This window comes from Cucurbita pepo, chromosome LG11 (assembly GCF_002806865.2).
Source record: "Cucurbita pepo subsp. pepo cultivar mu-cu-16 chromosome LG11, ASM280686v2, whole genome shotgun sequence".
Taxonomy (NCBI): domain Eukaryota; kingdom Viridiplantae; phylum Streptophyta; class Magnoliopsida; order Cucurbitales; family Cucurbitaceae; genus Cucurbita; species Cucurbita pepo.
The window spans coordinates 8,455,767-8,480,327 of record NC_036648.1 but is presented as its reverse complement, the minus strand read 5'-3'; the positions used below and the strand labels follow the sequence as shown (position 1 = coordinate 8,480,327).

The 24,561-nt window shown below is 37.1% G+C and overlaps 4 protein-coding genes and 1 pseudogene across 6 annotated transcripts; 1 reads left to right on the top strand and 4 right to left on the bottom strand.

The window, feature by feature from the left end:
- On the top strand, positions 1-3,539 carry LOC111805063 (GRF1-interacting factor 1). Its single transcript, XM_023689932.1, has 4 exons — positions 1-302; positions 1,616-1,692; positions 2,657-2,741; positions 2,959-3,539. The coding sequence occupies exons 1-4, from the start codon at positions 222-224 to the stop codon at positions 3,373-3,375; spliced, it is 660 nt and encodes a 219-aa protein (XP_023545700.1). The 5' UTR covers positions 1-221; the 3' UTR covers positions 3,376-3,539.
- Positions 3,540-8,146: 4,607 nt separating this feature from the next.
- On the bottom strand, positions 8,147-12,634 carry LOC111805438 (myosin-binding protein 1-like). 3 transcript variants are annotated; one of them, XM_023690543.1, is made up of 5 exons: positions 12,546-12,634; positions 10,720-12,074; positions 10,021-10,457; positions 8,618-9,942; positions 8,147-8,533 (listed from the first exon to the last, which is right to left on the bottom strand). In XM_023690543.1, the coding sequence occupies exons 2-4, from the start codon at positions 11,987-11,989 to the stop codon at positions 8,662-8,664; spliced, it is 2,988 nt and encodes a 995-aa protein (XP_023546311.1). In that variant the 5' UTR covers positions 11,990-12,074; positions 12,546-12,634; the 3' UTR covers positions 8,147-8,533; positions 8,618-8,661. The 3 variants fall into 3 exon arrangements, with proteins under 3 accessions (XP_023546311.1, XP_023546312.1, XP_023546310.1); XM_023690544.1 differs by having other exon boundaries at positions 8,618-10,292; positions 10,371-10,457; XM_023690542.1 differs by having other exon boundaries at positions 8,618-10,457.
- Positions 12,635-16,116: 3,482 nt separating this feature from the next.
- Positions 16,117-19,804, bottom strand: LOC111805439 (annotated as a pseudogene).
- Positions 19,805-21,404: 1,600 nt separating this feature from the next.
- LOC111804831 lies at positions 21,405-22,173 on the bottom strand. Its single transcript, XM_023689629.1, has 2 exons — positions 21,841-22,173; positions 21,405-21,728 (listed from the first exon to the last, which is right to left on the bottom strand). The coding sequence occupies exons 1-2, from the start codon at positions 22,171-22,173 to the stop codon at positions 21,405-21,407; spliced, it is 657 nt and encodes a 218-aa protein (XP_023545397.1).
- A 258-nt stretch (positions 22,174-22,431) lies between these two features.
- LOC111804830 (F-box protein CPR1-like) lies at positions 22,432-23,574 on the bottom strand. Its single transcript, XM_023689628.1, has one exon. The coding sequence runs from the start codon at positions 23,572-23,574 to the stop codon at positions 22,432-22,434; it is 1,143 nt and encodes a 380-aa protein (XP_023545396.1).
- Between the last annotated feature and the right edge of the window lie 987 nt (positions 23,575-24,561).

The window sequence follows — 24,561 nt, the reverse complement described above, 5'->3', positions numbered from 1 at the left end:
TCTCCAAAACCAAAACCCATTTTCTTCTCTCTCTTTCTGTGTGTGTGTGTGTGTGTGTGTGTGTGTGTGTGTGTGCAGAAGCTGCTACAGCTCCCCTGTGTCACTATCACCGTCCAAACCCTTCTCTATTTCAAACCAGGGAAGAACAGAGAACTTTTCTTAAAGCAAAGGGCATCTTGAATCAGCCGTTTCTGTGAAAACCCATCATTCCTATTACTCAAATGCAGCAGCACCTGATGCAGATGCAGCCCATGATGGCTGCCTATTATCCTAACAACGTCACTACTGATCACATTCAACAGGTTCCTCTTCTTCTTCTTCTTCTTCCTTTTTTATTTCTGTCTTTCAATCCATTTATCTTATTAATCCAACCCCATTTCCTGTTTTTCTTTCATTTCCCCTCTTTCTCTCAACTGGGTTTTCTTTGTTTTTCACTTATGGATGCTTTTCTTCTTTTAAATATTGGGTTTCTTCTTTCACGTGCCTTTGTCTCTACTGGATTATCTAATTACACGAGCTGAGACTAACCCATCTATGCCTTTCTTGTTTATTTTCATCTCTTTTCTTGATATTTAAGTGTTTGTTTCCTTGTTGGTCTAAAGTTAATCACTCTGTTTTTTGAAATTGCATGATTGATTTCTGCCTTTTGGCCTTAATCTTAATGGAAAAGGAAGCTGAACTGGTTGGATGGTGGCTTATTTATACTTTTTTGCCCCTCCCTAGCAATCAAGGGGAGCAAAAGTGGCTTGTTGGGATATGACATTTAAGAGCTTGAGCTTGATTTAGATGCTTGAAACCTCCCTCATATGAAACAGTTCAGAGCTTTGTTGTTGGGAGGGAGTCTACATTGGTTAATTTAGGGTAGGGAATGATCGTAAGGTATGTATCTCCATTGGTATGAGGCCTTTTGGTTGGAAACCCAAAGCAAAGTCATGAGAGCTTATGCTTGAAGTGGACAATATCATACCATTGTGGAGAGTCTTTATTCCTAACATGGTATTAGAGTCATGCTCTTAACTTAGCCATGTCAATAGGATCCTCAAATGTCGAACAAAGAAGTTGTGAGGCTCGAAAGTGTAGTCAAAAGTGACTCTAGTATCGAACAAATGGTGTATTTTGTTCAAGGACTCCAAAGAAGGGGTCGAGCCTCGATTAAGGGGAGACTTCGAGGGGAGGATTGTTGGGAGAGAGTCCCGCATTGGCTAATTTAAGGAATGATCATGTAAGGAATACATCTCTATTAGTAGAGGTCTTTTGGAGAAGCCTAAAGCAAAGCCACGAGAGCTTATGCTCAAAGTGGACAATATCATACTATTGTGGAAAGTCGTTATTCCTAACAAGCTTGAGCTCTTTGAGGACTACAAGTTTATCACTTCTGATCAAACCTAATAATCAATTGTCGTTCTAGAGAACCAAACATTATAGGATGGAGGAGTTGTCGTATGAGATTAGTCGAGGTACGTGTAAGTTGGCCGATAAAAATCATAACCCTCCTTATATTCTTCGTCCAGCACTATACTTCTTAAATTTTTCATCCAACAGCGATTTTCCGCTACGATTTTTACATGATATGTTCGTAATTTTCGAACTTCTTATTTGATAATCTATGATGCAGTATCTGGATGAGAACAAGTCACTGATATTGAAGATTGTTGAGAGCCAAAACTCAGGAAAACTGAATGAATGTGCAGAGTAAGAATTTATGCCTTTTCTAATGATTCCACTTATCATCTGTTTTTCTATGGAAGTGACTGTTTTCCCTTGCATTCGTGCGCTCCGTGCATATCGTAGCTCTCTCTCGTAGTTAACTGTATAATTCGGCTTATATCCGTATTGTGGCTATCGCTATAATGGTATTCCAAGAAAGCATCGTGAGATCCCACGTTGGTTTAAGAGAGGAACGAAACATTCCTTATAAGGGTGTGGAAACCTCTCTCTAGTAGACACGTTTTAAAACTGTGAGGCTGATGACGATACGTAACGGGTTAAAATGGACAATATCTGCTAGTGGTGAGCTTGAGTTGTTACAAGACATTGCAACACTCTTTAAATAGCTGTCATAATGTGAGTTATCTCTCTGATTGATCATTTTTGGATTGATTCTGATTCATGATGATCACATTTCTTCTTGAGTGAGTAACAATGTTAATGGATGAAAATGGATTGATATCTAATCGTTCGCCTATTCAGTTGTCTTGTACTTTTAGACGTGATATCGTGACACGATTATTAGTTTGAACTAGATTCAATTATTATGAGATTGAGGACGACTGTAACAGCCAAAACCCACTGTTAGTAGATATTGTCCGCTTTGACTCGTTACGTATCGCCATCAGCTTCACGTTTTTAAAACACGTCCGATAGGGAGAGGTTTTCATTCCCTTACAAGGGATGCTTCATTCCCCCCGGATCTCACAATCCACCCCCCTTGGGGGCTTAGCGTTCTCACTGGTACACCGCCCAGTGTCTGGCTCTGATACCATTCGTGACAGCTTAAGCCCACTGCTAGCCGACATTGTCCACTTTGACTCATTACGTATCGCCGTCAGCTTCATGATTTTAAAACGCGTCTGTTAGGGAGAGGATTCCACGCTCTGATACCATTTATAACGGTCTTAAAGCGCAAAGGTAACTTTCTTATGTTCTTTCTCTGCAGGAATCAAGCAAGGCTACAGAGGAACCTCATGTACTTGGCTGCCATTGCTGATTCTCAACCACAACCAACTGCCATGCATGCCCAGGTATGGACCTAACTGTTTCAAGATGTAAATTTATCCGATCACTAGCTGTGCATTGTTAGAACACCTCGTAATTTCGCTTTCACTCGACCGTAACAACCATTTCCATTACCACCATTGTTCTACAACGCTCTATACGAAACCCGAGTTCTTCAAGGATTTAGATATAGATTTAGGTGCTTAATCCAAGACGTTTTGGTTTTGCCATATTCTCTCCCAGTACTCTTCCAGTGGCATAATCCAACCAGGAGGACATTACATTCAGCACCAACAAGCTCAGCAGATGACGCCGCAATCACTCATGGCTGCTCGGTCGTCCATGTTGTACACCCAGCAGCCATATTCAACGCTGCAGCAGCAACAAGCTTTGCATAGCCAACTCGGGATGAGCTCGGGAGGAGGCATAGGATTCAACATGCTGCAAAACGACGCAGCCAATGCAGGAGGAGGCAACGGAGGAGGACTTGGAGGAGGAGGAGGCTTTCCTGACTTTGGCCACGGCGGTAGCCTAGGCGGTGGGAGCAAGCAAGACATGGGAGGAACGGGGTCAGGCGAGGGACGAGGAGGGAGCTCCGGGAGCCATGGCGGTGACGGAGGCGAGACGCTGTACTTGAAATCAGCTGATGATGGGAACTGAAAGCATGGTAGAAAAGTAGGTAGAATAGAAGTTAGCTTTATGTGTAAACAATGGTGTGAGGATTCAAACCTCTTAAAACTCTAAACTTTGGTATCCTTTTTCCATGCTAACATATGTTCATGTAAACTTTCTTCTCTTCTTACAATATTCTCACAAATGTTTTTCAAATTATATTTATATTTCAAAATTTTTAAAAGGGTAACCTTATAAATTTGAATTCGTCGTGAATATCGGGTTTTGGGATTTTTTTCCATATATACACACATCGATACATTAAAATATATTTTATTCTTATACAAATCTAAGTATGACTCTCGAGATAAGATATTCATTGTTATATGCCTAATCTTTGTCCCGTTTACATTCGTTCAACTAAAAAACGATCACAAAAAATTCAAACAAACTCTCGAGGTCAAAAAGTAAGAATGTAGTTCATAATCAACAACTACCCTTTTGTGAAACTTCTAAGTTCCCACCATACATATTCATCGGTTCTTTTATTTTTTTTAATTAATGACCTTTTTGCCCCTTAAATAATATAACAAAATTTGAATATCCGACCTTTTATCAAATAAATACATCTTAACCATTTAAATTTCAATATTAATATTTTTTTTTGTTGGAGGGTCAATTTTGGCCAATCCAATTACATAATCACTCTCACTCATTTTTTAAAAAAAGAATTAAATAAATTATATATGAAAAAAAAAAATTTGTATGAAGAACACTATACACAAACTTCTACATTGATTCAAGGCCTCAAGGAAGGATCTTTCTTCTGGGTTTTGTTAGCCATGGAAGCCGCTGCAAACCCATCAGCATTCAGCCGAGATAAGGCGGAGGAGCCACCGTGGACAGCGGCGGCACCGTCGTCCGCCTCGCTCAACGTACATCGGCCACGGCTGAACCCCGGAATAAACGAACATGGATTCCTACTGGAACTAGGCACGGCACCTCGCAGCATCGCCATGGGCACCCTCGGTGCCGGAAGCCACCGCTCTCCGGTCATGACCCTCGCCGCCGACATGTGGAAAACACAGAGAAAAATGAAAAGAAACGCCGCCGTGTTCATAAAAGAAAAACCCATTTGAGAGAAGAAGAGATTGGTTTGGTGAGCATTGAAAGGGAAGATTTTTAAGTGTATATATAGAAGAGATTTCAAGAGTTGACTGAGACAAGCCGCGGCCCGCGGAAAGTTTGAATATCAAAGGGAATCAAGAAGGATTCAACGCCCAACTTAGTCATATATGATCATATATATATATATATATATATAAACTTTATAATGGCTATGGGATTTGGGTTTGGATTTTGGTTTTACACACATACACATTGGATTGGAATTTTCCCTTTTACTTTTCTTCATCCTTTATCCTTTTAAAAATTGAAAAGGGTGTCTAATTATCGTTAGCGATCCGTAATCAGGTAGATATCGAGTCGTTAGTCTTTAATATAGATTTAGATAAGTGGGTTCTACAAAAAAAAAAGTGTGACACCTGAGTAAAAAGGAGGAACATGAATGAATTGAGATCACATTCGAATGCGAATGATCCTGAGAGTGATTAAAATTACTACTAATACGAATAAGTTGTATATTTCTGAGAAATATAAAGTCAAACGTTTTTTTTTTTTTTTTTTTTTAAGTTTCCGGTTGGATGAATTCTAGGAAATTTCTAGGAAACATGTGAGAAAGAACAAGACATGTTAGAATGGATTGTTGTCATCACTCTAAGTGACAAGAAGGTAATGTGATTGTGTCGTATGAGAAAGCTGGAGCAATGAGCCATTATATACGTGTGTGTAACAGTTGTCTATCGCTAGCAGATATTGTTCTTTGTGAGCTTTTCCTTTCGGGTTTTTCCTCAAAGTTTTAAAACGTGTCTATTAGGGAGAGGTTTACACACCCTTATAAGAAATGCTTCGTTTCACTCTTTAATCAACATTAACTCTAAATAAAATAAAGAAAGGGTGACCAAAGTTTGAATATAATATAAATTGGGTTTGGTTAGCAACCTTTATAGTTTCTTTTTGAACCGTCCACCCCTTTTTCTTACTTTTTGTCTAAATTATGGAACTCAACAAGCCAATGGAAAACCTTACTAGTTAGGCTTCAAAAAAAGTCAAATCTCAAAAATAAAAAAAACAAAACCCTAGTATGAATGTCTCTAACCTCGTATTTCGGACTAAGATTCGATACATAATTGACTTGATATCTCGTTTTTACATCACTTGTGAGATCCCACATCAGTTAGAGATGGGAACAGAGTATTCCTTATAAGAGCGTGAAAATTTCTCTCTAGTAGACACGTTTTAAAATCGTGAGGTTGATGAGGATATGCAATGGGTCAAAACGGACAATATCTACTAGCCGGTGGGCTTGGACTATTACATCACTTGTAACTTAGACGCATTATTGAATGTTCTAAGTTGTGTTTGAGAATAAAACTTGTCTCTACGAATCAACATTGACTTTGTTCTTTCTCACGTACTTGTTCTTAAAAAATTTAAGGTTAAATGACAAGTTTAGTTCGTGATATTTGAAGAAGTATTTAATAACTTTTCGAACTTAAAAAATATCAGGTAGGTTTTTTAGATATTAATATGAATTTTCGAGTAGGTCAAGAAACTATTTAACACAAAATTGAAAGTTTAAGCCAGATTTATTTAAATTCGTGGATCTACTGGATACAAAATTAAAAGTTTAACGATCTATTTGATAATTATAAAAGTTTAAGGGACAAAAAATCATGCAAACGTAAAAATTTAGAGACTAAACGTGTAATATATCTCGAATTTAAATAGGTTATAATATGGTCAAAGATGAACAAGAAATGGTCTCAATACCATTTGTTGGTTTTAATATTATTCAACCTTAAAATGAGCCCTTCGTTGACAAACTTTTCTTTCATTTAATTTAATATTTATAAACTTATATTCAACTCTTTCTACAATTATTACACTTAGGTTTGACNAAAAAAAAAAAAAAAAAAAAAAAAAAAAAAAAAGGTTAAATAAGTTTCAAAATTTTACTGATGGCTAATAGGTTCTTCCTCGATTATCGATTTTATCATGCTAACGACATGGAAAAACCAAGATATAACAAGAATTTTTAATTTAAGTTTTCCATACTGACTCGAACTTGAGATTGTGAAGAGTATCCCCAAACATCCTGCACTATATATGGTAACTGTCCAAGCCCATCACCAAGAGGTATTGTCCTCTTTGGGCTTTCTTTTTCGGACTTCTCCTCAAAATTTCTAAAACGTGTCTACTAGGGGGAGGTTTTCACTAGGGGTGTACATGGTCCGGGTTGGAGGATTTTTTTGACCCAACCCAAAAGTTCGGGTTGGTTGGATTGGTGACCTAACTCAACTCAAAACTTTTCCCAACCCAACCCTCTATTCTCGAGTTGGGTTGTCAATTTTTTTTTTTTAAGTTTTATTTATCTACCATTTTTTTTTTAAGTTTTATTTATCTACCATTTATAATTATTCAGATATAAATCTTAGATAAAATATATTAAGAGTTCACAAACAAACATAAATGAGNAAAAAAAAAAAAAAAAAAAAAAAATTAAAGAAAGAGTGAAAAATGTACCTATTAACCTAGTTTAACATTATTATTAATTTTTTTTAGAATTGGTTAGAGTAACAAAAATACATACAAAGATAATAAAATCTATTAGTTGAAGAGTATTGTATATAACAAAAATAAAAAGTATATAAAAATATTTTAATTAATAATGCTCATCCTAAACTATTAGAAAATACATCCTAAACTATTAGAAAAATAAAAACAACATTTTATTATATAATAAATAATATATTTTTAAAATAATAAAATAATATAAATAAAATAATAAAAACAGAAACTACTAAAAAAAAGAATTTAAAAATTCGTCCTAAATATTCTTGAACTGACCTCAGTACCAACAAACCCATTAATACAGAAAAATTCTTAATATATTTTATATATTTTATTTGGCTCGGGTCAATCCGGAGGTTTTGCCCATGAACCCGAAACCGAACCGATTTAGTTCGGGTTCAGAAAAATGAACCCAACCCTACTTGAAATGCTGATCCAACCCAACCCAACCCTTATAGTTCGGGTTGGGTTGATCCGGGTTGTCGGATTGCCGGATTGAATGTACACCCCTAGTTTTCACACTCTAATAAAAAATGTTCCGTTCCCCTCTCCAACAGATGTGAGATCTCACAATCTACCTCCCTTCGAAACCTAGAGGTTTCTACACTCTTATAAAGAACGTTTCGTTCTCTTCTCCAACCGATGTGGAATCTCACAATCCACCTCCTTTCGACGTGGGATCTCAACTAGCACTTGTTCCTCTCTCCAATCGACGCGGGATCTCACAATCCACTTCCTTCGAGATCTAGTGTCCTCGCTGGCACTAGTTCAATCCACCTCCTTTTGATGTGGGATCTCAACTAGCACTTGTTCCTCTCTCCAATCGACGTGGGATTTCACAATCCACTTCCTTCGAGGTCCAGTGTCCTCGCTGACACTAGTACAATCCATCTCATTTCAATGTGGGATCTCAACTAGTACTTGTTCCTCTCTCCAATCAACGTGAGATCTCACAATCCACTTCCTTCGAGGCCCAGTGTCCTCACTGGCACTAATTTCTCTCTGATCGATGTGAGATCTCAACTGGTACTCGTTCTTCTCTCCAATCGACATGAAATCTCACAATATATCACCTGAACACCCTAGTCTTACACAAACGCTATTAGAAAGTTGCCGAAGAGAGAAAGAGAGAAAGCAAAAAGGCTTTTCATTAATCATAGGGATCATCAACCAATACAATGATCACAACAACTGTTACAAATATTCACACCGTAACAAATCACTCAATCCACTCCAAAAAAATGGGAAACAAAAAGAAGAACTGCAAAAGAGAAGAAAGAAGATCAACAACAAACTAATAAACAACTCAACTCATCAATTCAAACCACAAACCACAAACCAAGGAATGAACTTTCCTATATATATTTCAAAATTATTGGTATTGGTAAGAGTTAAAATAATCCTAAACAATCCTTTATATTCTTCATATCTTTCGAGAAAACAAGCTATTGGAACTGTACAGTTTTCTCAATTCTAACCTTGCTCGGTCGACGTCGACGTCGCTCTCGTCCCCCTGGATGTAACACAACATTTCGTCAATATCAAAACGACACGGTACAAACAATAAAACCATCTTGGGATGGTAAAACTCACTTACTTCTTAATGGTTGGCTTCTTTGTACCATATCACCAGGCCATCCATCAACTTCTTAACCCGATTTTTCGGAGTTCTCGTAAAAGGGAAGCGATCTCTCGAACAAACTGAAGCCCCTCCTCTCCCCTTATGAGTGAATTGATCGTATGCTCAAGAATGTTCTTGTCGGCTTCGAGCACTTCCATCCTTTTGTTAAGCTTCGACACCTCGTTTCTTAGAAATGCGAAATCTTCCCTTTCGGTATTCGACGACGAATTCCTATCACTACGATCGAGTTCATTACTTTCTTTATCAAATGGAGGATTTGCAAGTGAGGGAAGACAATCGTCATTGTCATTGTCATCGTCATCGTCTTTGGCATGATCTTCCCCATTTTCGAGTTTAAGATCATCTGTCCCAAGATATTCACCATTGCTAAGATCCATCTTGACCCCATTGATTGAAAACAAATGGATCATATTCTCCAACTTCTTAAGGCATTGCAAGATGTTTATCTTTTCGTCCTCGAACTCTGACAATAAATTGTTAAACGTACCGCCTTCGCTTCCAACTTTCTCGTGGATATCGGGTTTACCTACAACCAGATTTCCATAACCAATCGTTCCAATCTGATTCGACTCTAAATGAACGACTCCGATATCTCTTTCCTTCACAGACATCTCGATTAGATTATCTATTGTATATGCATTAGGAAAATTAATCCGAAAAAATTCGAGTTCTGCTTCGAGATCTTGTATCTCCTTGTCCTTCTCTGTAATGAGATCATTCGCCTTCTGTAAGGCATCATCATCATACTCACTTTGTTCTTCCATCATCCTTAAACACTGCAATGCCTCCATGTGAAGATTAGCCTTCTCCTCTTGTAGTCTAGTAATCATAGCCATTGCTTGATTTGCAGCAATTGCAGATGCATTTCTTTCTTCCTCCAATTCCTTGTATAATGAAATCATAAGATTCTTATCATACTCGACCTGTCGTTTCAACCGATCAACCACGTTTTCGCCTTCGATTTCACTCACAATGCTTCCATCTAGAGAGTCTAAGCTCGACTCGTTTCTTTCAAGTGATATCCTTTTTTGTGGTATCTGCATCCCAACGATGTTTGAGACATCGTCCCCATTTATGGACAACCTTGGACTCATTTCCCGTGATTGGTCGTTCGTCCGATTAAACGAGAGTTGTGTCATGAGAAGCTTCAGATCGTCGCTAACTTTTGACGAATCCTTCTCAATCCATTGTTCTGAAAGCTTACCAGACAATTGTCTTCCTGCTCTAGCACCTACAGCTATCTTATAAGCATCACCAAGCTCCAATGTATTTGGTGCCATCTGAGCAGCGTCACTCGAAACAGGTTGAGTTTCGGTATCTTCTTCAGACGTTGCTTTTGTTGGCGATATTGGTGCCATCTGAGCAGCGTCACTCGAAACAGGTTGAGTTTCGGTATCTTCTTCAGACGTTGCTTTCGTTGGCGATATTGGTGCCATCTGAGCAGCGTCACTCGAAACAGGTTGAGTTTCGGTATCTTCTTCAGACGTTGCTTTCGTTGGCGATATTGGTGCCATCTGAGCAGCGTCACTCGAAACAGGTTGAGTTTCGGTATCTTCTTCAGACGTTGCTTTCGTTGGCGATATTGGTGCCATCTGAGCAGCGTCACTCGAAACAGGTTGAGTTTCGGTATCTTCTTCAGACGTTGCTTTCGTTGGCGATATTGGTGCCATCTGAGCAGCGTCACTCGAAACAGGTTGAGTTTCGGTATCTTCTTCAGACGTTGCTTTCGTTGGCGATATTTCCGCTTTCTCCGTTCCCCTGCTTTTCGTTTCGTGTTCTTCACTTCTAGTAACATCTACAATGATAAAAAACACATACATTAGTGATAATCACAAAGAACTTCATCTGGTTGCATTGGCCTAAAATCAACTAGACGGATTGGATGTAGCCTATACTCGTATTCGTAATCTTTGCATAATATGCATTACATAGCAATAAAGATCATATATCATCAATTTGCATCAGTGATATTGCCTAGTTATCCCGAGTCGATGCGAGTTCATGAAGCAAGCGAAATTATAGAACTAGAACTAGAACTAAGAGGGTAAAGAACTCACAGCTTTCTTCTACAGCTTCAACAGAAGTTACTATTGTGTTTGAAGAAGGAACCATATTGTCAAGGGAAAGGAGATCATTTGGTGAAGAGAAACCGTCATTAGCTTCGACGTGCTTTGGAGTCAATTCATCCAAACCGTGCCCGATCGAGACACCACGTTCTACATGAGGCAGTGCATCGTCGCCTAATAAGACCAATGGTTCAGGTGCCAAAGCTGGCTCGACTAACGTCGTCGAGGTTAAATTACTAGCCAGAGAATTGAAGTTAGCCTCCATATTATCATCTTGAAGGGAGAGATCATCCTTAGAATTGGCTGTTTCAACCACCAAAGTGCCTCCATTTCCATCAGATTCTGTGTCTGAAGTAATGTTCAGCTCTTTGTATTGAACATGAGGTAAAGGATTGCTTGGAGGCCCTTGGATATCTACCTTACAAGGAACAATCGAACTCGACAAGGGAACATCGAGATCCTCGGTTTTCAATTCGCTCGATCTGGTCTGGATTAACGTTTGAACAAACCCTCTTGGAACGTATGAATCCTCACAACACGACTCTTGGATATCTACCTTACAAGGAACAATAGAACTTGACAAGGGAACATCGAGATCCTCAGCCTTCAATTCACTCGATCTGGTCTGTATTAACGTTTGAACAAACCCTCTTGGGACGTATGACTCCTCACAACACGACCCTTGGATATCTACCTTACAAGGAACAATAGAACTCGACAAGGGAACATTGAGATCCTCAGCCTTCAATCCGCTCGATCTGGTCTGTATTAACGTTTGAACAAACCCTCTTGGGACGTACGACTCCTCACAACACGAACAATGTTTTTTATCCCCAAGCAAAGGGTCACTGTCAATACCAAAATGAGGATCCTCCCCCAGCTTACCAACCAATAATCTGTAAGTCTCAGAATTCAACTTATTGATCGTTGCAAATGAAAAGAGGCAGTTTTCACACATTTCATGAACATTCACAAGCTTGTTATGAGCGTGACAAAGAACCAAAGATGAAACCTCCAACTTATGTTTGCCACAAATCAATGTCCAAAGGTAACCCTTTTTCTCAGAGCCGAAAACATGATCGAGTCTCGAACATAGCAAGCACGGGATGTGCAGTTTCCATAACCGAGCACATTTTGTGATAAAAAATGAGAATATGGAGTGCAAAAACAGCATACAAATCAGTAGGCATTCAGAAACAGCGGATAACAAATAAGTTCTAAGACTTCCTCCAGTACAAGCTTCAACAGATAAAGTTCCCATTACAGCCAATGTCCCAACAAAACCAAGCTCATAGGATAAATGAATCCTCCAAAGTTGTCCAAAATGAAACTCAATCAAGCATCAACTGTGGGAAAACACAGAATTGTTAACAAAAAGTGCATAAAAAGAGAGAAAAACACCAAGATTATGAAGAAAACAACCCTCCTCTCATAAACACATTGAATCAGAGGCAGATTGGTTAAAAGTTCAAAGAATTAGAAGAACCAACCAAATGGAAAAGCTATTAAATCCTGATATGAGATCAACCAATTGAGTCAACCCAATTCATAAATTCACAATTCATCGAGTAATAACTACAAATACAGAAATCTCAGCCCAGACCCACTTCAGATTAGAGATAATCCGATCAAAAAGAAGCATAAAACAAATCATGAAACGAAAATTCACCAGATCAAAAAGCAGAGCCAAAATCAAGAAAGAAACGCATCAAAACAGAACATAAGAACTCAACGATCAGAACCCAAATAAGAAACCCATCAGCATAGCAGAATCATGAACAATAACAATAGAATCAGATTGACAGAACGAAGATTACCGATAAAAATTTCAAGAAATTGAGAGATGCAAAGATGATGGGGATCCCAATAGAGAGAAGAAAGTAAAGAACAAAACCCAGAAACAGTTTTATTTGTATAATCTGATTAAAAACAAAAGGCCCACCAAAAAGGTTGAACAATCCAACCAATCGGGGACGCAATAATTTACATTTTATTTTTGGGATTAAGAAAATGGAAGAGAAGGAAGGGGAAAGAAGTTGGAAATGGAAATGCACGCCGACCAGCCCAAAAAGTCGGCTGCAGATTAAAAGGGGAAAACCAAAAAAAAACGACGTCGATGGACCAAAACTTAATCCCACAGAGAAATGAAAAAGAAAAAGAAAAATACATTTTAAAATTTCAAGGAAGAACAGCAGAGAGAATCGTTGAAATTTTAGCCGCACTTGTTTTACGGTTTTCTTTTNTTTTTTTTTTTTTTTTTTTTTTTTTTTTTTTTTTTTTTTTTTTTTTTTTTTTTTTTATAAATGATTTCATATGAATATATATATATATATTATAGTTTCCTTAAACGAACACAACTGTCCACAATGGTATGATATTGTCCACTTTATTTATAAACCCATGATCATTCTCTAAATTAGCCGAGGTGGAACTTTCATCATCCAACACCTCCCCTCGAACAAAACACGCATCTCCTTAATCGAGGCTCGACTCCTGTAGAATCTTAGTCATTTTTTACTGTCTTCGTACCTTCGAGGAACCTTGACTTCTTTTTCTTTTTGGAGTCCTCTGTTCGACATTTGAGGATTTACCAATCTATTGGCACACTAAGTTTAGCGTATGACTCTGATACCATGTTAAACGAACACGACTCTCCACAATAGTATGATATTGTCCACTTTGAGCATAAGCTCTCATGACTTTGCTTTGGGCTTCTCCAAAATGCCTCGTACCAATGGAGATAGTATTATTTGTTTATAAACCTATAATCATTCCCTAAATTAGCGGGATGTGGGACTTTTACCATCCAACAGAAATCTCTAATTGACAGATGCGTTTTAGAATCGTGAGATTGACGACGATACGTAACGGGTCAACGCGGACAATATCTACTAGCGATGTACTTGAACTGTTATATCTTCTCACAATAAAGCTAGACAGTTTTCTCAAGAAAAATCTCATAAATCGATGGATAATAACATCTTATGTAAGTTTATTCGTGTTGAATTAAAAAAAAAAATGTCTTATTCGATTATATATGTTTTAATCGATTGAATTATATTTTAGTTATAATATAATAGTGACGTTGACGTCACCGTCCAATGAGCGTAAAGGTTTAGTTGTAAAGAGAATAGGGATTTGNTTTTGTGATAAAAAATGAGAATATGGAGTGCAAAAACAGCATACAAATCAGTAGGCATTCAGAAACAGCGGATAACAAATAAGTTCTAAGACTTCCTCCAGTACAAGCTTCAACAGATAAAGTTCCCATTACAGCCAATGTCCCAACAAAACCAAGCTCATAGGATAAATGAATCCTCCAAAGTTGTCCAAAATGAAACTCAATCAAGCATCAACTGTGGGAAAACACAGAATTGTTAACAAAAAGTGCATAAAAAGAGAGAAAAACACCAAGATTATGAAGAAAACAACCCTCCTCTCATAAACACATTGAATCAGAGGCAGATTGGTTAAAAGTTCAAAGAATTAGAAGAACCAACCAAATGGAAAAGCTATTAAATCCTGATATGAGATCAACCAATTGAGTCAACCCAATTCATAAATTCACAATTCATCGAGTAATAACTACAAATACAGAAATCTCAGCCCAGACCCACTTCAGATTAGAGATAATCCGATCAAAAAGAAGCATAAAACAAATCATGAAACGAAAATTCACCAGATCAAAAAGCAGAGCCAAAATCAAGAAAGAAACGCATCAAAACAGAACATAAGAACTCAACGATCAGAACCCAAATAAGAAACCCATCAGCATAGCAGAATCATGAACAATAACAATAGAATCAGATTGACAGAACGAAGATTACCGATAAAAATTTCAAGAAATTGAGAGATGCNTTGAGCATAAGCTCTCATGACTTTGCTTTGGGCTTCTCCAAAATGCCTCGTACCAATGGAGATAGTATTATTTGTTTATAAACCTATAATCATTCCCTAAATTAGCGGGATGTGGGACTTTTACCATCCAACAGAAATCTCTAATTGACAGATGCGTTTTAGAATCGTGAGATTGACGACGATACGTAACGGGTCAACGCGGACAATATCTACTAGCGATGTACTTGAACTGTTATATCTTCTCACAATAAAGCTAGACAGTTTTCTCAAGAAAAATCTCATAAATCGATGGATAATAACATCTTATGTAAGTTTATTCGTGTTGAATTAAAAAAAAAAATGTCTTATTCGATTATATATGTTTTAATCGATTGAATTATATTTTAGTTATAATATAATAGTGACGTTGACGTCACCGTCCAATGAGCGTAAAGGTTTAGTTGTAAAGAGAATAGGGATTTGTTTGGGTTAGAAGTTGCAGCCAATGAGAACGTCGGTGGGAATTAGTAAAGTGAAAAGCGGGTGAGTTAAGAATTGGAATTCAAACGTGGGCAGTCGTGGCCGCCCAGTCCCCTGGCTGCCCTAATGAGTTGACCGTTGAAAATGACTTTTTAAATCTTTTATTTAATGCCTCAAATAATATAATTCCTTTTACAGATTTTATCATTTTTTTTGTTTAATTAATTAAGAAATGCTACTTCACAAATAACAAAATAAATTAATTTTTTATAAATCAATTAAGATTAAAAAACTATATAGTAACTTCTCATTTGGTGTAAATATTATATATAAAGATTATATATCCTCGTATATTTCGATTTCTGAACGTGTAAATTAGTCTTACCCTATCTAAAATAGAGATGTCCTAAGGGGATTGGTTGATCGGAAAGCTCGAGTAAGAATAGGACATTCTATAAAAATCTTTTAGGACCTCCCGTAGGTGGTCCTAACATCCACGAGGATGTGGATCACTTTGGACAACTGCCCTTTCAAGATTTTAAGTACGAGGGCTCTAACTAGAAGAACTCTATTGAATCACGTCAAGAAGTACATAAATAATGTAGTTTTTTAAATGTCGGGAGATGAGTAGGGTGCGAGAAGGAGGCCCTGAGGCTAGGAAAGTCAATTCGGGTGTCTAGAGTTAGAGCTTAAAAGGTCCATAAAGTAGGCTATTATTGTTTGGCATAGGACATGAGACCGTGTCATCATACATAAATCAATTCTTTCAACTAAGCTAAAATTGGAGTCATTTACCTAGTTAGCCTGAGCTGAAGTTACTAATTTATACTCGATGCTAGTCGTAAACTATCTCTTGCAATCCAAATCAATCTATGTGGACCCACAACATAGGCTAGCCATAATGTTATGTCTACCAAATTTGGTCGAGAAAACATTTTCTTTAAAATAAGATCTAAATTTCACAACAGTATATTTTCTTTTATTTATATATTTTCATTATAATTTGGGCTATTACAAGATCGCTCTCATATACTCTCGGTTTATTCATGTACCCGCTCTCATATACACTCGTTAAGGAAAATAAGTAAACCAGTTGACCGCCAAAACCCCTAAGAAAAACACAGGTGAAATAAAGGAAATACAAGGCAGAACCCGAGCCTGACCTCCGAGCTTCGAGTGTTCATCCATAGCTACACTCGTCCCCATCATGAATGCAAACACCATAAACCACAGAGACAGCCCTGTTAAGAATGTCACCCATTTTCTCGGGTAAGTGAACCCGGCATCGACCCCGAACAACCCCGTAAAGAACGTAACGAACATGGATGCCGCCGCAAACCCAAAAGATAAAGCATCAAATGTCATATATAATCTAAATTGTTTTGCCCTTCGTAGTGTCGCTATACCGTTGTTGTTGTATCCACCCGGAACCTGAAACGCAGCGCTGAAGGTTACCGTTGCGATAATCGTCGCCACGACAAGATTGGCGTCCGACACTTGGCTCCATATATGGGATTTCTTCTGTTGTGTACTGGGTTTGTCAATGTTGTCTCCACTGGTTTCTTGTTCTGTGACATTTGGTTTTGGTTCGCCTGCTTCAAGCAACAAATTGGCTCTGGGTTTCCTGGCTAGCACTTGTTGCATGCCTCGTACAGCTCCATTGAACTCCAAGCGTGCTACGCTGAAAGACTGCATGCATGTTTTAGAGAAAGGGTTAGGAATGAGAAACAAACATGGAATTAAAAGTACCATCTTCGTAACGTTTAAATAGAATATAAGTTATCAACTGTAATGGTTCGAGCCCACAAGTTATCAATTGTAATAGTCCAAGTCCACTCGAGTCTCTTTGGCTTTTCCATCTAGAGCTTCCCCTCAAGGTTTTTAAAACGTATCGGTTGGCTTTTTGGGCTTTTCCTTTAGAGATCTCCGTGAAGGTTTTTAAAACGCGTCTGATACAGAGAAGTTTCCACACCCTTATAAAAGAGGTTTCGTTCTCCTCTTCAACCGATGTCAGATCTCACAATCCACCCCATTCAGGTCCAGCGTCCTCTCTCTCACTTGTTCCTGTCTCCGATTAATGTGGGACCTCACAAAATCTACTCATTTCTGGACTCATCCAGTCTACAATCGATGTGGGACCTCCACCAAGTCCACCCTTAAGGATTTGTTTATTTCTCTAATTAACGTGGGACCCCACCAAATCCACTCCCTTCGAGACTGATTCCTTTCTCCAATTATTGTGGGACCCCCACCAAATCCACCCGCCCTAGCGTTCTTATTGGCACATTGCCTTATGTCCACCTTCCTTCAGAACTCAGCCTCCTCACTAGCACATCGTCCCGTGTCTGGCTCTAATACCATTTGTAACAACCCAAACGTGATACTATTTGTAATAGCCCAAACACGCCACTCGGAGATATTGTCCTCTTTAGGGTTTTCTTTTCGGACTTCTTCTCAATATTTCTAAAGTACGTCTGTTACGGAGAGGTTTTCACACCCTTATAAATGTGTTTCATTCTCCTCTACGATAGAGCGATCTGAGATCTCACAATTATACAACAAAATATATTTCACAAATTTCTTTATATCTTAAATCAAATTTCATTATAGAAAGAAAAAAAAAATCTTCTTTACCTTGGGACGGGTTCAAACATGAATTTGAATTTAAATCGTACCTTTTGATACCAACTAAAGTTGAGACTGGATCGAACAATGTCATTGGTAGTGAAACCAGCCTTGTTCATAATCTTCTTATGAACTCTTGGATGGGAAGCTAACATCATGAGTGTAACAAAGTCACCAGAAATGGCAGCAACATGCAAGGGTGTGTTGCCATCAATGTCCTGTTGGTTCACAAGGTTCCGAAAGCTTGCCAAATCCAACATCTTTCGAACCGCGTAGGCCTGTCGGTTGGCGACAGCGAAATGAAGAGCTGTTCTGTCCCTCGAATCCGATAGCTCGCAGCTGTCAGGACAGAGCTTCGCGAAGGTTTTGAGGACGGCAACGCGGCCTTCTTTACCTGCTAAGTGCAGGGCCGACACGCCATTGTTGTCTTTTGTGTAAGCTAAGGATGGTTCGTGTTTTAGTATTAGCTCCACCACTTCCTCGGACCCGAGGTTGGCTGCATAGTGAAGAGGCAGCCATCCATGATTGTCTGGTTCTATTAGAATGTTTGGGAACTTGTTCAATAGCTCTTGAATAAGATCTGTAAATGTGAAAAAGAGTAAGAATGATTCGATTCGATTCTCTTATTTTGATTTTTTTGAACTAAAAGAATCCTGAATCGGGATCCTAATGCTTTTCGGACTTCCCCTCAAAGTTTTAAAACGTGTTTGTTAGGTAAATCTTTCCACACCCTTATAATATAAGGGTGTTTACCAACGTGGAATTGTGGGATCTCACAATCCATCCCTTCATTCACCCTTCCTTTAGGGACAGACTCCCACTAAATCCACCCCCTTTCAGAGTATAACGTCCTTACTGGCACACTGCCTCGTGTCTACCCCTTCAGGGAACAGCCTCCTCGCTGGCACATCGCTTGGTGTCTTCGGAGAATAACCTGTTATGGAAAGGTTTTCACACAGTTTTCCTCCCCAATTAATGTGGGACGGTAGAATCTCACAAAGTAGTGTTTTTCTAATTTTCAAATTTAAAATTTGAAATTCATGAGTGAAAACAGTGTTTTAAAGCAAAAAGAAAAGGCGAATATAAAATACCTTTTCGACCACGGTCTAGTTTATATGTGATTTTTCTTTCGCAATAAGGCAGCTCCATCAGTTTTGGGAGGAACTGGTTCGCATACAAGACTGGAAGAGCCAAATACACTCGAAATGGTGTCTCAATTAAACTCCGTGTATAACCTGTCAATCTCTAAATATTTATAAGTATCTAATAAATTTGAGCATAGTTATAAATAGTCGCCGTTCTTTCAATAGTTTTCAGATTATACAGATACAAATGGGAAATAAATTTATAATCTAATAATAATAAATACGAAAAAAAATTATTTAAAAGTTTCATTTAAAAAAAAATTGAGTAATTTTATGTTTAAATTAAAAAAAAATATTTTTTTGAATATTTGAAAAATAAATAAAATAAAATCTTACGTTTTAGAGTGCGAATGATAATGGCATGAAGCACATTGGCGCCGTCTCTTCCGCCGCACAAGCAATTCGAATTCACGTTCAGAATCTCCGACGCAACCTCCAAGTCATTCTTCTCCGCCGCCAGAAACAGCGGCGAATCTCCCGCTTTATTGGAGTACGCCGCCAGTTCCGGACAATTCTTCACCAGAAGCATCGCAACCCCACGGTGGCCGTTCCTCACGGCGTCGTGAAGCACCGTATCCTTCTCCAAATTCACCATTGTCACCAACTTCATATTCCGATCATCCGCCTCCAGATCACCACCACCACCACCACCATCACCACTCCGCTCCTTCATCACGCACTCAATCAGATGCTCAGCTACTTGCAAGCTCCCGAGCCTCGCCGCCAGATGCAGCGCCGTGTCGTCTTTCAAGTTGGTAGCGTATAGCATGGATGGCTGCCGCCGTGTGATTTCCTCAGCTATGTTCTTGTGGTTGAAGGCCGCGGCGAGGTGGAGGACGGTGTTGTTATGGACCGTCGTCTGGTGGAGAAGAGAAGGAACGACATCGATTAGAGAGACGAATTCCGTGTAATCTCCGGACGTAACACAATCATACAAATTCGAATCCATGGATTCAGAAACACAAAATTAATGATTTTTTGGAATCCATTGGCAATTTGGAGTTTGTCTCTTATAATAACTTTAATTTTAGACCAATGGGTTTCCTCCAAAGTTCCAAAGTTTGAATAATTGTCTTGTTTTTTTAGTCAAAATATGTCGGATTCCGACATTATAAATTTGATTGAAAGGTTAAGAGTTCGGATCATTATTCGGTTTGTTGTTTGAATGACCAGTGAATAAGAAATTTCTTCGACAAAAAAGTCGTTGAAATAAAACCATGCTTTACACTCATTTACGAGTAATTTCGTAGGTAAGTTTTTCAAGGAGTTATTAAACCCGATACTGTACTAATCCAAAAATACTTAATTTTCGAGTTTTTATTACTTAAAAAAACAAATTTAATTTGAAAAGAAACTTAGTTTAAACCTAAACCATACTCTAATAGATACAAGTAATATAGGTAGTTTCTGCATAAGATAAGGGATCGAACAGATGAGTAGATGCTACCCGATGTACTAACAACGTATAGCTTCATCCCTAGGTTATATTAACCGTCTTATACTAAACTCACAAGCATGGTTCAAAACTAAAATGCAAAATAGCTATTTACTTCGTCGATGGTCTCTTCTCGTCTTAGTGATTTTTGCTCTTTTTTAACCTTTTAGTTTCGTTTTTCACCCTATTCTCGATTTAAATTTCAACCATTGATTTAATTCAATTATATAAATATTTAATTTTTTATTCATAATTTGAAAATGAATTTAAAATTAATTTTAAGCCAAGAAATAAAAGAAAAAAAAAATGTGAACATAACCAAAATAATTATGGAAAACCAAATCTATAAAGCTAGAAATAAATGAAAACAAAATCTTTTTTTCGTCTGTTTAATTTAAATAAAAATTCTGAAAAAAAAAAAAACATTTTCCTCATTTAATAAATGATAAAATGGCCCCTCCTTTTTACAAAAACCATACGAATTCGTAGCAATAGAAACAACATCATAACGACAAAAGAGGTTATGTTTTGTTCCGTAATAGTATTTCTTTTAAAACGACACGAAATTTGAATTTTGAAAAGACGAAGATATCGTGTTTGAAACATAGAACAAGATTAAGTTACGTGAGAATGAAATTGAAATTTCTGAAACCCAACTCCCGAGATGTAATTTGTATCTTGAACGTGGAATTTTTCACTACCGAAAGATTAATTTAGAAGAATTAAAATTATAAATTTAGTTTCTAAATTAATGGAATAATTAATTTATAATATCAAGGGTAATTTTGTAATTTTACTTATTTATTTTAATATAATAGTAATTAAAGCTAATCTTTATAAAAAATTTCCAATATTGTTAGTCAAGTCTTTGTTCCCTCCCTTGTAGCTTTTGGAAATTAATAATTTTGAATTTGGAATGTGTTTACATTCCAAAACATACATTACTTTTTTTTTTTTATTATTATTATTATTTTTAGATTGGTAATGATTGATTAAATAACGTTAATTCGAACGACAATATATTTTATTTATATCATCATTCTCCCACTAGTAATATGTTCGTTCATGATACAACTCAAATGAAGCATCCAAAATGTATGTTCCGAGTTCAATTTCTCCCCATCTATCTTTGCTCAAATCGTAATTTCTGCTTTTCAATGTTGAAAATAGCGATGATCGTCCAAAAAAATCAATAACCCTAAAAACTTTAAAATCCCTAGATTTTGCTTCGTACCCAAGGCGTTCGTTAACGAACAATGAATGTCGGGATCACATGAAAGTCCAATGAGGAGAAGAATGGACGGTGGTAGTTTACGAAACTCTCTAGTTGTCAGGTTACAAAGGAAAATATCCCCACCACCGATGGTAACACAGACTAAGCTGAGAGAATGACCGTTGATTTCAAAATATTGGGAATGCTCATGGTATGAAAAATCTAGATCGATAACATAATTTCCTGCCCAAATCCAAGAGCGTCCCTGCACAAATCATAACTATATGGCTCACAAGGAGGTTCAGTGAGGGGAAGAATCAATGGCAGGAGTTTACGACACTCTCCAATTGTTAAATTACAGAGGAAAACATTCATACGACGCAAACTAAGCCGTGAGAATGACCATGAATTTCAAAATACCGAGAATGCTCATGGTATGGGACATTCACATCGACAACGGACACTAATGAATTGAAAGGAACGTCGAAGATAGAGAACATAATTTCCTGTTCTCCTGACTTGTTCGTGACAACACACGTAAGAAAAATGTGTTTGTGTTGAAGAGAATTTGAGAAATGCTTTGATACGAATTGAGGTTCATTGATAAGAGCGTACCGAAATTTGTGAACGGACTTCAATCGGAGTAGAATTTCCGGTAGGAGACGCGACAGAATCTCGATAGTGAGGAGATTCCCAAGAATCGCCGCCATTGGTGGAATTACGCCGTCTAAGTTTGTGAATGATATGATATTAACGCTCTGGGTGGAATGTATTGGGATTAAATAACTTATAAAANTATGATATTAATTTATTTTAAATAATATAATTAATTATTTATAATCATTTAATAATTTATTGGGACTAATTTTAGTATATCATTCATTAATATAGAAAATTCAAATTAAAAATATAATTAATTAGCAACTTAGCATAACATATCATTCATAGAGTTTACGAGACATGCATCATCATACATAACTCATACTATTATTTCCTCCCATTACAGATACCAAACTTTTTGTCACAAAGGTAGCTTGACATCTTCTTGGAATGCCTTGGCCTTTCAATGGAATCACGCTCATCAGTTGAGTTTTAATATTGTACAAAATCACTTGTCCTTCGTTATCCTCCATTAAAACTTCATCCGAGCTCACAAACAACAATGGTTTATGAATTCCTGAAATCGGGCCAATTGTCAAGAGGTTTGACCACGAAATAACACCACATTCATCCTTTTTCATCTCCCAAATATCGAACGTTTTTTCATTATTCACTTCACACTCATGACCAAAGACAACAATGGATCCATTTAAAACCCCTAAATTCTTGTAATTCTCCCTATTGAAACTCTCTGGCAACGAAATTTTGCCAAAAAGCTCATCGCTCATGTCAAATGACAGTATATTTTCACCTTCTCTCCCATCTCGCTCCCACCAATAATATGTTCCCTCATGATACAAATCAAATCGAGGCATCAAACTTGAATATTCACAAATTGGGAGTTCAATTTCTCTCCATCTATCTTTGCTCAAATCGTAAATTTCTGCTCTAAAATAAAGAAAATGGATAGCATCGTTAAAAAAATACACAACCCTAACAACTTTAAAATCTCTAGATTTCGCATCGTACCCAAATCCAATGGAGTTCGTTAATGAACGAAGAGTGTCAGGATTAGAGGAAGGTCTAGTGGTAAGAAGAATGGACGGCGGTAGTTTACGAAACTCTCTAGTTGCCGGATTACATAGGAAAATATCCACACCACAACTGGCGAAACAGATTAAGCCGTGAGAATGACCGTTGATTTCATAATACTGGGAATACTCATCGTATGGAAAATCTAGATCGATAACCGACATAGATGAATTGATGGGAAAGTTGAGAATAGAGAGCATAATTTCCTCTTCTCCAGCATTGTTCGTCACTACACGCTTGAGCAAAATGCATTTGTGTTCAAGAGAATTTGATAAATGTTTTGATACGAATTGAGGGTCGTTGATTAGGGCGTACCAGGACTTCTGAACGGATTTAAATCGGAGGAGAGTCTCCGGTGGAAGATGCCACAGAATCTCCATCGTCAATTCGAGATTATTTCCGACAATCTCGGCCGCCATTAGAAAAAAGGTCTTGAGGAGAGAGAAAAAAAGATGATGGGTTTGGAATGAAATGTGATATTAAAGCCGTGGTCGCGGTTAATTAGGTAAGGAATCTGATATCAAGGCTGTCGTCTTGGTTTAGCGGAGAGTAGCGTAGACAAACATATCATTTATATTATTATTTTTTCTTTTAAAATTAAAAAATATAATACTTATTAAAATTCCCAAAATTAAACAAAAAAAACAAAATTCTAATTTTGAATGATACAAAATTAGAAGTGTAGGGACTAAATTTGTAATTTTACTTAAAAATGAACTCGTTTAACAAACTCGTTTAACATTAAACAGAGAAAAGCAAGACATTAACAACACTTTAAACCTGATAAGCGCCAACAATGCTGGATTTTGTAAAGTTAGAAATCCTTCTAGAATCCTTGCAAAACGTTCACAGAGAAAGCTAACTTAACGGATTGATTCCAACCAAGAGCTAGTTAGAAGATGAATAACTCTTAGATTGAACTTGGAATCTATGATGATCACTCTTAGATATCAAGACGACTCACTCCAGAACTTGGAATCGGATATGAATATTTAAAACTCAAGTTTGTTTATACATAAATCCGTTTTTATTTTATTTTTTATTGTTTTATTAAAAAATTATTATAATTGTATAAGATTTATAAATATATCACATTTAATATAATTTATTCCACCTTATACAATATATGAGATAAGGTTGAGGTTACAAAAGAGGGATGACTTAGACGATCAAAGATAAAGAAACTAAACTAATCTGGATGATCGTTCAATTGAAAGTTTTGTTTATGAATCTGTATTTTGTTTTACATTAAAGAAATAAATCATAAAAAAATAAAAAATAAAAATTGAAAGCAAACTTTATTTATATTTATATATTTAGACACATGGTATTAAGATATTTAATCCCAATTTAAATAATTAGTCACATGTTTTAAAAAATATATTTATAAATCATAAAATTGGTTT